This window comes from Crinia signifera, chromosome 6, assembly GCF_055691185.1.
Source record: "Crinia signifera chromosome 6, ASM5569118v1, whole genome shotgun sequence".
Classification (NCBI taxonomy): Eukaryota; Metazoa; Chordata; class Amphibia; order Anura; family Myobatrachidae; genus Crinia; species Crinia signifera.
The window spans coordinates 150,400,304-150,413,894 of NC_139222.1; the positions used below are offsets into that span (position 1 = coordinate 150,400,304).

The 13,591-nt window shown below is 41.9% G+C and overlaps 1 protein-coding gene across 4 annotated transcripts in view; it reads left to right on the plus strand.

The window, feature by feature from the left end:
* Positions 1-13,591, plus strand: part of CPNE1 (copine 1) — a 130,543-nt gene that overhangs the window by 81,190 nt on the left and 35,762 nt on the right. For all 4 annotated transcript variants that reach the window (XM_083147631.1, XM_083147633.1, XM_083147630.1 and 1 more), the window contains 3 exons: positions 8,239-8,367; positions 11,929-12,108; positions 13,057-13,131. In XM_083147631.1, the coding sequence (XP_083003757.1) occupies positions 8,239-8,367; positions 11,929-12,108; positions 13,057-13,131 (384 nt within the window). The remainder of the gene's footprint in view (positions 1-8,238; positions 8,368-11,928; positions 12,109-13,056; positions 13,132-13,591) is intronic.

Genomic DNA, 13,591 nt, shown 5'->3' on the forward strand with positions numbered 1-13,591 from the left:
GCTCGCCACACTTTATATTCTCAACTCCACGCCGACGTGGATAGTAGGGGTATGAAAAGGTAGGAGGACGCGCACCGCCGCCCCTCGCTGGCTCGCTGCGCTCGCCACGCTTCGGGTCAATCGTGGGGTGACGCTCACAATGGGGTTGCTTAACTTTGTAACGATGACGGGCCCATATACAATGGGTCATATTTGCCCATTTCACATTGTTTGCTATGTAAAATGGACTTAATCAAGTCCATCTCATCTTGTGCCATTATAATGGCACAAGACCGACGCGATGCTCCTGATTTCAATGTTAAAAATATTTTAACATTGAAGCCTATGGCAAAATCTCGTCCATCGCGTCGGTTGCGTCGCGGGCCATGTTAATGCATGCGACCGACGCGATGGTCCCGATTTTGCCTTTGCCGGCAAAATGGACCTGATTTCAAAGGAAATCTGGTCCATCTGGTCCATCGCGTCCATCGTGTACCTTAACTTTAAGGTACACGATGGACAAGATTGTGGCTGTTCTAGGAAACAAGTACTGTGTGAAATAATTAGCTCACAAGCAGGGCCCTCTCTTCTCATGTGCTTTGCTTAGTATATATCTATGCCACTCTAATAATTGCTTCAGTGTCCTGTCTTCTGATGCAATGGTCTTTACTCACCATGTACTTGTCCTAACTTATCTTGTACTGCAATTCGTTTGCTCATTTATGTAATGTTAGGCACTGTGGAACCCTTGTGGCGCCATATAAATGATAATAAGAATAATTGGTACAGCTGCAAGCAATGCTGGGACAGGTGATTTGAAGTTTCTATTCAGAATCTGTGCACAGTAATGAACCCAAAAAACTTGGTCTCTAACATAACAGCAGTTTATAAATATGGCCATCACTGTGCAAAACTAAAACAACTCCTTTTTCATTACAAGGATCAACATTTTGATTTTACACTTTTTTTTTAATCAAAAGTCGTGCTTAATTCAAAAGTGTCATTCTTACTCCCCCTCCTTATCCCTGGCCACAACATATAGTTAAAAAATATTATCAGACATGGGGCACTTTTTAGGTTCTATAAGAACAGTTAAATTATTATATAAGTAATTGTGTTTTACTGCTGCTAAGTGATGTCTTGTATAGTGTGCTGCACTTTAGAAACCTCTTTATTATTGCAATAAAACCATTTCAGCTGCTGAAATGTATTATACAGAATATTAAGCATGTATAAAACACTAAAGCTCTTTTCTCATTATTACACTTTCAATTTTAAAGCCTCAGAAATGTAATGTTTTTAATATCCAATGTGTCATCAGGAAGTATTTGCTCATGTTAAAGCATTTTGTGTGGAAGCTTAAGAGCTGGTTCCAGAAAGGCAGCTGATAGGAAATATTTCATGCCCCAACCAAGATGCAGGTGCTGGGAGAGTAAATGCTGAGGTTAATTCAGGCCACTTCAAAGTCACAATCAAAGAGCATGTATAGGCGGTATCTCATGGTTTAGTAGCTATTAGCACCTAGCTATTTGGAGGATATTTGAAAAATGCCTCCCTTGATATTCACGGTAGATAAATGAAAAGCAGCCAAATGTGTAGTGAAAGATTGTATAGTATTATAAGTTATTACAGCCATGGGGTGATATCCTGTTACCCACAATCGCTGATCACGGGTATCAGAATTTGCTTTACTTGCCTCAGGCATGCAGAAAGCAGCCCCGTTTTCATCTAAAACATACAGGCTTCACTGCACCTGTGTGTTTTTCGGCTGAAGCAGGTCTTTTATCCAATAGGATAGGCCGATTTTAATAAAATAAAAATAAAATTAATACTAAAACATCGAGGGTAATGGGACACCCCCCATAGTGCTAAACATGATATATATTGCATGCAGTACGCCATACATGAACTATATAGTATGTAGTTCTACTAAAGATGTGTCCTTGTACCATACCTCCCAACTTCTGGCCGGAGGAAATAGGGACTTCGCCGCGCGAGCGCCCGAAAAGGGGGCGGGTCGTATGCAAATGAGGGCGCGGCTTATGCTAATTAGCCGCGACCTCATTTTCATACGAGAATAGACGCTGTGCGCATGCGCACAGCGTCTATTCTACTAGATTGGGGGGTCTCCCAACTGCCACCCCCCGCAGCGGGACAATGCCTGCCGCGGGTGGGACGTCGGGACAGGACCCGAAAATCGGGACTGTCCCGACGGAATCGTGACAGTTGGGAGGTATGTTGTACACCTATCCTTTTTAAACTGTATGGCTTGAGATGCCTGGAGCAAATTAAACACTCCATCACAGGTAGCAAATCCTGTGCATGAGCACTGTTTTCCCAAAGTTTTGCATCTTAATTTGCTTGTAGTACATAATAGTACTAATTGTGTAGTCTGTACTTGAGATTAGTAGAACACAAGTGGGTGATTTCTATTCTGCACGATGTGAATAGTCACTAGAGGGCGGTCCCGGAGCTATTCAAATCAGTGTTTTGCTAGGTCGACTAAACACCCGTGCGTACCAGCATAATGCCTTCCGCAATGCTATTTGTGCCATGCTAGGGCACAAAACCACATTGCTACCCTAGTTTTGTTGGATTTCTGCCGTCACCACAAGATGGGTGCGAGCAGAAATCCACTAGTCTGGTGTTAGCAGCACTCAGATTATAAAAGTTCAGTGAGTTCACATCGTTCTGAATAGAATTGACCCAATTACTTTTTGAAAATAATTGCATGGTACAGCTAAGTTTCCAAATCCATTTGGATACTTCTGTATGTTATAACTTTTTTTTTTTTTTTACATTTCTAATTTTTTATTGAATCAATAATTGGTGATAAAATACATGTGTTAAACTTACATATATATTGAGATAGTTTGGTAACATCATATATAAAATCAAATAAAATGACATATGTACATACACTGAACACGTTAATAAAAAAAGGAAAAGGCTATACAATGGATTTTTTTTTTAAAACAAACAAAAATAAATTACCCTACAGGTGTTGAAACATGAGGAGTTTTGATGGGGTGGGGTAGTGCTCAGGATTTTTTTCTTAGTGGGCTGATCTGGGAATGTGTGAAACACTTATTAATCTTATTAGGGGTTGACAATCACTTAAGGCCAGGACGGGGGTGGTGTGGTAAGAGTAACACAAGTGGAACTTCCAAACCATGTTTTTTTGAAGGCTAGTAAGATATTCCATTTTTGCTACAGACCATACTCTATTTAGGAAATTGGTGACTTGGAGCAGTGGGGACTTTTCAATTACGGACAATTACTGAGCAGGAAATGTGTGAAGGATTCTTAAGATCGTGCTTCAGAGGGGCACACAGAAGAAGGTTGGCAGGTGTAAGAGAATAAGGTAGTTTGATGAGTTGCGATACAAGTGTGTGCACCATGTTCCAAAGAGACTGTAGTGTCAGGCATGTCCACCATATATGGCAGACTGTACCTCAATGCTGGCAATTCCTCCAGCACAAGTTGGAGGAGCTAGGGTACATACGGTGTAGTTCATCTGGGACTGGTATATATTTTGTAGGAGTTTTCTCGTAGGGCTACCCTTAAAGATTAAAGTTTGTCACATTCCTCATCAAATTGCTTTTCTAGGTCTCGATCCAATGCTTGTTCATGGGTTTCAAGATTTAGAGGAACATTATCCAGATCGAATTATATAGTTGGGAGATAGCGCCTGTATCAGTGGGTCGGTACATGAAATATCTCTATTGAGGGAGGAATTTGTGGTGTACTAGGGATTCGGAAAGAGGAAGCAGTGTCATAGTTGAAGATAGTGTTAGGTTTGCCAAATTTTTATTGTAATTCAGTAAATGATTTTGGTGCGTAGCTACCTAATATATGGTCAAGTCTATTGATGCCCAAGAGTAACCAGGGGGATGCCATCGTGGGGGAGACCAGGAGCAATCTGTGGATACTTTGAGTTTTCTGTCCAAGAGTCTCCTAAATTTGAAGAGTTCGCTTAACAGTAGGTGAGGGATGGGAGAATTGGGGAGGTGACTTACAAGGATGCCTAGGTAAATATGAAATCGAGGAAATCCCAACTAGATCACTCTCCAAATCAACCCATCGCCTATAATTTATTGGAGTGCCCGGCTATCATCTGGCTTAATTTAGTGGCATGTAAGTAATGCTAAAGGATTGTCAATCAAAGACCGCCACTATGGGATTGCTTAACTAAAATATGCTGTTGGACTCTAGGCTTTTTATGGTTCCATACATATTTGCTTAGTGTGGATTTCAATGTGGTGATGCTGTTTTGAGGGAATCGAGTGATATGTGGTGATAATTGTTGATTCATTGGGAGTCTTTAGGTTTAGGAAGAACAATGATTGTTGCCTTGGTGGTTTCTGAATAAAATAGGTTTGTTGAGACCTGTTAAAGTGTCAGTCTATCGAAGGGAGATTGCAAAATAATAAATATTTGGCAAAAAGTTAGCTGGTGATTTGGTTGTTTGAAGAGTCCTTAAGATTATAAAGACACTCGTAGTAGGCTTTAAAAATAGAATTGATGACCATAGGGTTACATTGTAATGAGCCCTTTTCATCTTTTTGAACCTGATATGGCCATCAGAGCCACCCGTGCCTTAATTTTGTTTGCATACATAGTGTCGGCTTCATTACTTTATTTTTCTGTAAAAACGATGTTATAGCCACAGTAGAGATCTAGATCACACATGTCTCAGGCTCTAGAGTGGGTGGTGCTCCAGATATTTATATGTATATCAGCAGCCACTGTATAGGAGGTATGCCAACTTCCAGAAAGCAAAATAAAACTGAACACAATCCAGATGGCGCTTAATACATAAAGCCGATATTTAAAAATGATTTAATAATCATAAAATAAATTTATACACAAAAGAACCTCCCAGGGTTTAACCCCTTCAGTGGCAATCCCGAGAATTTTCCGGGCTGTGCCTCAGTGCCCAGTGTGACAAGCCTGGAAAATTCTTGGGATTGCCACTGTTTAGAGCCGGACAGCGCTGCTGAGTTCAATCACTGAACTCGGGCAGCTTCAGCGCTGCCCGGCTCCCTCTGCCGCGCCTCCTCCCCCCTCCACTCCGGCTTTTGTATTGAAGTCCCCGGCGCCGGCTTGTGACAAACCGGCTGCCGACAGGGACAAGGTGCAGAGGTACAGGTCCGGGTAGCGGAGCTGCCCGGACCCAGGGAGGCAGTGGTGTTTTTTTTGTTGTTTTTTAGGGAGCGCTCCTCATAAAAGTCGCCCAGTGGGGAGTGCTCCCCAAAAAAGCCCACCACTGAAGGGGTTAAATAAGATGACAAAATATATATATATATATATATATATATATATATATATATATATATATATATATATATATATATATATATTAAATATCATAGCTAGTAGACTGTAATCTTAAGTGGGAAAGGTGTTTTTGTTTATTTTGTTTTTTTGTGTGTGTGCGGTAGCATGATCCCTCCATACAGATGGGAATCCTCATATGCAGTTTGTGTACATGCAGGTGAACAATCATCTGCAGCAAATTGATTCAATACCCTCTCTTAACACCACACCTTGGGCTAACATTTTTTATAATCCTTGTAAAGTATAATATTTATGTCCACGTCAACCAAGTACAAAGAGGATTTGGACTCTGTATGAGTCATGGTAAGGGAATCTGCTAGGGGGACAAGTGATTTGGCACTCACTGTTATCAAGCCATTCATGCATTCAGGAAAGAGCAGTGGAATGCTATGTAAATGTAGCAAGCACTGAGCGAATTGCTTTGTCTCCCAATTATTTGGATGGTTGGCCTTAACAACTGAATTTGTTTAAAGTGACCACTCTTTCTAGATAAAATTACCACCGTTAAGAAATCCCTAAGGTTGTGAATTGAAAGACAGCTGATAAAATTAGACTTCCCAAATAAGTTAGGCAAAAAGTTAGTAAAGGGTCAAAAAAGTTTGGATGTACCATTGTTCCCTGTTTGTTCAATCATTACAAATTGGAATGTACTGATGTGTCCTCATACAGTACATCTCTGATGCAGTTGCACCAAACAGCCCCTCTTGGCACAGGATAGGATTTGTTGGATGGAATTCCAGAAGTCGAAATATCGATGCTGAAATACCGAATTGCAGTTCCGGAAAATTCCTTAATTGAAGGTGCAGACACTTGAATCCTGACTACTGGCATCACAATCTTAAATATACTAGGGCACGTTAGGGTTAGTCTGTGGGGAGAGTGGATTAGGCACCAAGAGGGGGGATTAGGGTTCAGCTATGGGGTAGCGGTTGGTTAGGGTGCTGGATAGGAAGGGTTAGGGTCAGGCACTAACGGGGGCTGCAGAAAGGTATTGTTGCCCCCCAACAATACCTTTCTGGAGCCCCCGTTAGTGGGGGGGGGGGGGGGCTCGGGAGAGGAGTTGAGGAGAATGTTGGTATACTTACCAGCCCATGTTGGGATTCTCTCCATTGGGATGCCTCTTTCAGTCATCTGTATGTATTCCCTTGTATGCCAGGTTGTTTGAGGCTCTTCTAGTGTTGGATTTTTGTTATAATTTTTTGCATCTTTTGTGTCAAAATTGCATCTTATTTGGAGCACAATATCTGTGTGCATATACCTGCGGCCTGTTTGGCTGATGCCTGTGTAATTAAGGATATTGTGATAAGAGTCTCTGGGTTTAAGTCGGATGATCTTTCCCAAGCTATTTCTCTTGCGGATCATGGAGGCCGTGGCCTATGTGGGGAATGTCTTATTGTATTCCCTTTATGTATAGTCTGGCGATTCAACTTTGGCTGTTTCCAACAAGGGTTCCATATGGCCTCACTCCTAGCATGCCACACTTGTCAAGTTGTTCCTTTTTCGAGTGAACATTTGTTTGGATCATAATTACAAAGATTATTTCACAGGCTACAGGTGGCAAGAGCCCTTACTTTGCTGTTTCAGCCCCAAAAATCTAAATCTCCCAGATTCTGTACATTTCAAGGCCAAGGTAGTTCAAACTTTCAGGCCTTCTGTCCATCGAGGACCCTTTAGAGGACGTTGTACCTCAAGGCAGCAGTGCAATAAACATGACAGCCTGGGGGCTCCAGCTATCACTTTGGTGGTGGGGGCTTGCTTAGTTTTGGGATGTTTAGATTAAATCCTGACCATAGTCTGAATTTGGAGATTCCTTTCCCACATTGTGGTTTCTTGTCACTCTTCTTTAAAATGGCTGCAGAAGAAGCACTCTTATCAGGGCAGAACTGTGGGAGACCGTAGAGTCCGTTGTCTCCCGTAACCCTGACTTTGCTCTCTAATCACGAAATGTGCATGTCCCATAACATCTGAACATGACCATGAAGACTGAAGGAGGAGATAGTGCAGCTGTCCCTCTGCTGCCTGGCCCCCTATTGGCATCTTGATCTTAAGTATGCATGGCAGGTTAGCTTTAGGCCCGTGGAGTGGGAGGTTAGGTTTAGGCACATATTCTTTCCATATTAACCATATTAAGACATTGTTTTTCCAGCACTTTAGCAGGAGTCTTCATTTGCTGATGGTTTCTCCTTGGAGCTTATGGATGTATCCCGTATTTTACGCATTTCTCTCAACCGTACTGCTTCTCTGGTGCATCAATCAACACCATTAAAGAATCCATATGCTTTTTAAACCAGCAGGCCAGCCTCAGAGGGTCCTATTGCTCAATGGGTCACTTCTGCCATTCGACAGGTGTATTGGTCTTCAAATGTTTCTTTCCACCTTCTGTTTGGGTCCACTCGACTCGTGCTGTTGGGGGCTCTTGGGTTTTGTGGAATGGCGCGTCTGTGGCAATTGTACAGGGCAGCACCCTAGTCACAAGTGCACTCTTTTACAAAATGTTACTGCTTCCATATGTTTGAAGCGCATGATGCCAGTGTTGTGGCTTCAGTACTCGCTGGTTGTATGCATGATCATTGCTGCAACACCAAAAATTGTTTTTAATAAAACTTCTTACAAAAGCCAATACTCATTTTTCATGAACACTTGCTTTTGTATATAATGCTTAGTTTTTAGTGACATTTTTCATACTTATTTGACCTCTTATTGAGCATAACACTTGCTAATAGATTACAGCTGTTTTCTCTTTACAGCTGAAGGTGTTTAACAGTTTGGCTTTTGTTTTGTAATCGCGTGATTAAAATTTCAATATGAAAAGTTTGAAAAAGTGATTATGCTATGATTTTATTCATGCTAAAATAGCATATTTATTGTGGCTTCTGGGCTAGATATCCTGTTACAGTATGTGTCTTTTTTCTTCTACAGATGGCTCAATGTGTGACCAAAGTCCAGCTGTCTATCTCTTGCTCAGATCTGTTGGATAAGGACATTGGATCCAAATCTGATCCCCTTTGTGTGGTATTACAAAGTATTGGTGATGGAAAGTGGTCAGAGGTAAAATTGTATTGCAAATTCATCATTTTTATCTAGCTATGTTGTTAATGTAACAGTGGAAATAATACATTTTTTACAGGAACAACCACTTTTTTTAAAATCTTAAATTAACTTCTAAGGTAATTCTAATATTTGTAAAATAGATAAAATGTAAATTGACCGTGGTACATTACATGATTTTTAGAAAATATTAACCTCCGTGCTTTTGCCATTTACTACCAAAAAATAGCAGCTGTTTAAGGGGAGAACCAAGAAATTTTAAAGCAGCAATTTAAATGTTCTCCAGAGTTTGAAGTTACATGAGACCATGCAAGAACAGGTCAACACAGTGGTCTGATCAGACAGGATAGGTCATTAGGTCGACCTGGGGATCAAAAGGTTGACATGATTTTTTTTATTTTTTTTTGTGACGACAGGTGGTATTTCATGCCCTACCATCCACCAGGGCAGTGGTAGCCAACTCCAGTCCTTAGATAGCTAGCAACAGGTCACATTTTCCAGACAACCTAGCTGCTGCACAGGTGCACTCATTACTCACTGACACATTTGAAAAGATCCACAGGTGGAGCTAATTACTTCACTTGTGATTCTGTGAGGAGATCTGGAAAACATTTAACGGTTGATAGCTCACGAGGACTGGAGTTGGCTACCCCATCACTAGAGCATGGTGGGAAAAGAAAATAGTGTGCCAAGCGTAGTGATGTACCATGCCCGAAGCATGGCGAGTGGATGCAGTGAACAATTGTCCATGTCGACACTGTGTTTTTTTTTTTTTTAAGCGTGTCAACCCAGTTCTAGGTGCAATGTGAAAGCTCCATAGTCAAAATGCCTGGTCCAAAAACCCAGTAATTCAAACCGTTAAAAAAGAAGGATCCTACCAAGTTCAAAGGCAATTCATTTTGCAGTGTGAAAGCCTCAGACCCGGTATTTTTAAATGGGATATGGTCACTAGATCTACAAGCATTAGGTCGACATTACGGAAGGTCGTCATGGGGCAGGTTGACGCAAGCATTAGGTCAACATGGGGTTTTTCACCATTATTTATTTTTTGAGCTGACATGCAATATTTCATGCCCTACCATCCGCTAGGGTAGGGATAGGGGAACCTTTTTCCCTCCAGCTTTTGAACTACATATCACAGCATGACCTGCTACATTTTGCTATTTGGCCATGCTAAAATTGTTGCATTGCATGCTGGGATGTGTAGTTCAACAGCTGGAGGGCCGAAGGTTCCCTGAGCTAGGGCGTGGTGTGAGCATAAAATAGTGTGCCTGAAGAATGGCGGCTGCTACGTTTCAGCGTCCATGTAGACTCTCAACAGTCCTGGGGGGAAAAAAAATGGAAAACTCAATATCGACCTTCATGCATCGGTAATTGTGGTTTCAAACTAGTGCTTGTCGACCTAGTTGGTGTCTATAAAATGATCCATATCCTTTTGAACACAGGACTGTGCTAAAGGTGTAAAGGTCCATAGGTACTTGTGTATTATCACGGCTCCAATCTCATTCCATCTCATTGCATACCATAAGGCTTAAGATGGTATGCAATGAGATGAGATGTGCTGCGATGGGACCCGATCTTATACAATTTAAAATTGTATACCATTGTATATGGCATACGATGAGATGAGATTTTAAATTGTATAAGCACCCTAATGGGTGCTTACAATGTTAAATGCACCCCCACTATCCACGCCAACCCGAAGCATGGCGAGCGGCGGCGGTACGCGTCCTCCGACCTTTTCATACCCCCACTATCCATGTCGGCGTGGAGTTGATTTTATATAGTGTAGCGAGCCACCGAGCCCGAAGCGTGGCGAGCGCACGCGTAATACATGTAAAGTAAAACGCGGCCGCTCGCCACGCTTCGGGCTCGGTGACTCGCTGCGCTCGCCACACTATATAAAATCAACTCCACGCCGACATGGATAGTGGGGGTATGAAAAGGTCGGAGGACGCGTGCCGCCGCCCCTCGCGGGCTCGCTGCACTCGCCACGCTTCGGGTTTGCGTTGATAGTGGTGGTGGCGTGGGGGTGCATTTAACATTGTAAGCACCCATTAGGGTGCTTATACAATTAAAAATCTTATAGGGGGGCCAATTAACATTGAAAGCACCCATTAGTGTGCTTATACAATTTAAAATCTCATCTCATCGGATGCCATTGTATGCCATATACAATGGTATACAATTTTAAATTGTATAAGATGCCATAAGATGGAAATCGTGGGAGCCGTGATAATACACAAGTACCGCTCCATACACACTGGGCGACTATGCCCAGCGTGTATGCCCCTCAGTGCATACACACTGAGCGGCTTTCCCCCTGCCCGGCGCTGATGGAGGTGGGGGGAGGATGGCGTTGCATAGCGGAGCGCTATGCAACCCCGCCCTGAAAGCCGCTCATCTGCTGGTATAACCAGGCTTTCCCGGTAATGACACGGGAGCGTGCAGCAGCGCTCATCGCCGGGCCATACACACTGGGCGGCTTTGAGCTGAAAGCCGCTCAAACCTGCTGTTTTGAGCGACTTTCAGCTCAGTCGCCCAGTGTGTATGGGCCTTTAGGCTGTCGCCCTGTCTGACACAATCCTGAATCAGGAAACTAGAGAAATAGAATTGAAAGTAGTGGAGAAGCATTGCTGGCATATTTCTACACTACAGAAGAACATACAGTTATAGCAACATGGACAGATGAGGGAAGGGAGTTGCTTAGAATAAGAGGGGAGGCAGACATTGCCAGACAAATCACTGGCACTGTAAAGGATTATCTAATACAGTGGTTCCCAAACTGTGTGCCGTGGCTCCCTGGGGTGCCTTGGGACACTTGCAGGGGTGCCCTGAATTGGTGGTCCAGGACCAACTCAAATTATTATTGGTTAATTATTTATGAGCAAAACCAGTGCTGGTGGCTGCCAATCATAAAATGTGTACAAACAGAAGCAAATCATGCCCTTTACCACATAACTGATTCTAAGAATTGCATATAAACCCTATCTAATTACATTTTTTTTTGGCCTAGGGTTCCATGAAAAAATTCTGATACTCTAGGGTGCCGTGATTCAAAAAAGATTGGGAACCCCTGATCTAATATATACAAACATTTGTAATTGGTACAGTACATCAACAGACAGGTTTATATTTAGCTATAATACAAATATGTGAGCCAGAAAAATCCATTACAAATAACATTACACTGTTTTCTATGGGTGAACCAGGTTCAGTGTGAAAGGCACCAAACCAGTAATAAACCAGGTCCGCCATGTGATGTTAAAGGGGTTAAGCTTGCTCAGACCCATTTCATAAACTTTTTCAAATACCGGGTTAGAGCAGGGTTTGTGATGTGAAAGCAGCATAAAATAAACCAGCTAATAATTAAAAAATAGTTTATTGCAATTGTGCCATTTGTATGTATTTGCTGTTTACACCTTTTTAGTAGTGTCCATAGCAAACTCTGTGGCGCTGAAAGCAATTAATGTCATTAAACAAATCCTGTAACAAACAATGAACTGATCAGCTTCGCAGGTTTAAGTAAATAATCAATTTTCCCTTATCTTTTTGCTTTAGTTGGCCCGGACAGAGAGGATCAAGAACTGTCAGAGCCCGGAGTTCTCCACAAAACCAGTTATTGATTATTACTTTGAGAAAGTACAGAGCATCAAGTTTGGAGTCTATGACATTGACAACAAATCTGTAGATCTGAATGATGATGATTACCTTGGAGGGTTTGAGTGTACTCTTGGTCAGGTATGATTGTTTCCATTTTGGATAGAATATCCCTTTGTCTGAACGTTTAACTACATACATTGGCGTCATGTGTTGCTTCTAATCATATGTAAATTTTTGTGATCCCTTGCCCTGAACTTGTTTACTCGCTATGTTTCAATGGTTGTGCCACGTGCACTTCCAAATCTGCCTAGTGTCATTTTTGCGTGTTTTAAGAGATTGCCACTAGTTAGAAGCTTGCCAATATAGTTCAATAGTTTGAGAGATGCACTTATATTAGTACCTTTTTGTTCAATTTCTAAATGGTATAATTTGTCACATTTTATTGACACTTCCATTTGGTCCACGTGAGTATGTTTGGGTTCATTGTGGAGAGTGAATGAAGTAGAGCATTAGGTAATACTTCATTACCCTTGGAGTCGCCTACATGCCCTTTTCCTGTTTCATAAGCCAAATTACAATGTTGATAGTCATTTTAGTATTGCGCATCTACTGCCTTCAGAAATATATACTTTATAGTATTTTTTGTTTGTAGAAGAATCTAATAAGATGCAGTGGTGCTTTGCTGTCTGGGATTGTAGTTTCCTGCAGCCATCCAAAAATAGTGTGGTTTGGTTAATAGCCTTGGGACAAAAATAACTGTAGTGTTTGTCAAAGTGGTAGGAACTCCAGATTGCAAGCTGTTGTGAATACTAAATATTGTCTGTAAAGCACTGCATAGTGGGGCAGATGTATTAACCCTGTCAAAGAGATAAACTGGAGATAAAGTGGATGGAGATAATGCACCAGCCAATCAATTCCCAACTGTCATATTTCAAACACAGCTGATTGGCTGGTGCGTTAACTCCTTCCAGTTTATCTCCAGTTTACTCTTCGATGGGCTTAATACATCTGCCCCAATGTGTGCATTCAATAAATACATTAATAAAATGTGCCTGTAACTTGGACTTATTTTAATGTAACTCTTAGGTTGTATCCAATCGTAAATTGAAAGGGCCATTGGAACTGAAGAAGGGGAAACTTGCTGGAAAGGGCATGATTACAGTAAGTGCAGTCTGTTATGTGACCACTAGAATAGCACAAATGGCTATTCAGTTTTCCTGCTGCCCTGTGGTTGGGCCCGGTGTTTCTTAGCTCTGCCCATTGTAAAGCACAACTCTGGGACAGCGGTTAAATGGCCAGCACCATCCAGGAGGTGTTGCAGCAACTTGACTGCACATACCCCAGTAAATAAGCTACATGTCCTATGTAGTAGACAGGTGGCACATGTGCCATTGTAGGAACCTATTGGTGGCAGAGTTACACACCTGCAACACAGAGGTAGGAGTCCAACAAGCAATTACCGATGTTGACATGGAATTCCTATATTACAAGTGTCCCTCTAAACTGTCACTGAAGATATAAAGCCACCCTACCGCAATCTATATTGGCTAGCAGAGTAAGGTCTGATCAAAGGATAAATGTCATAAAAAATAAAGTGCAAAAATTGCAGGTAACCATATAA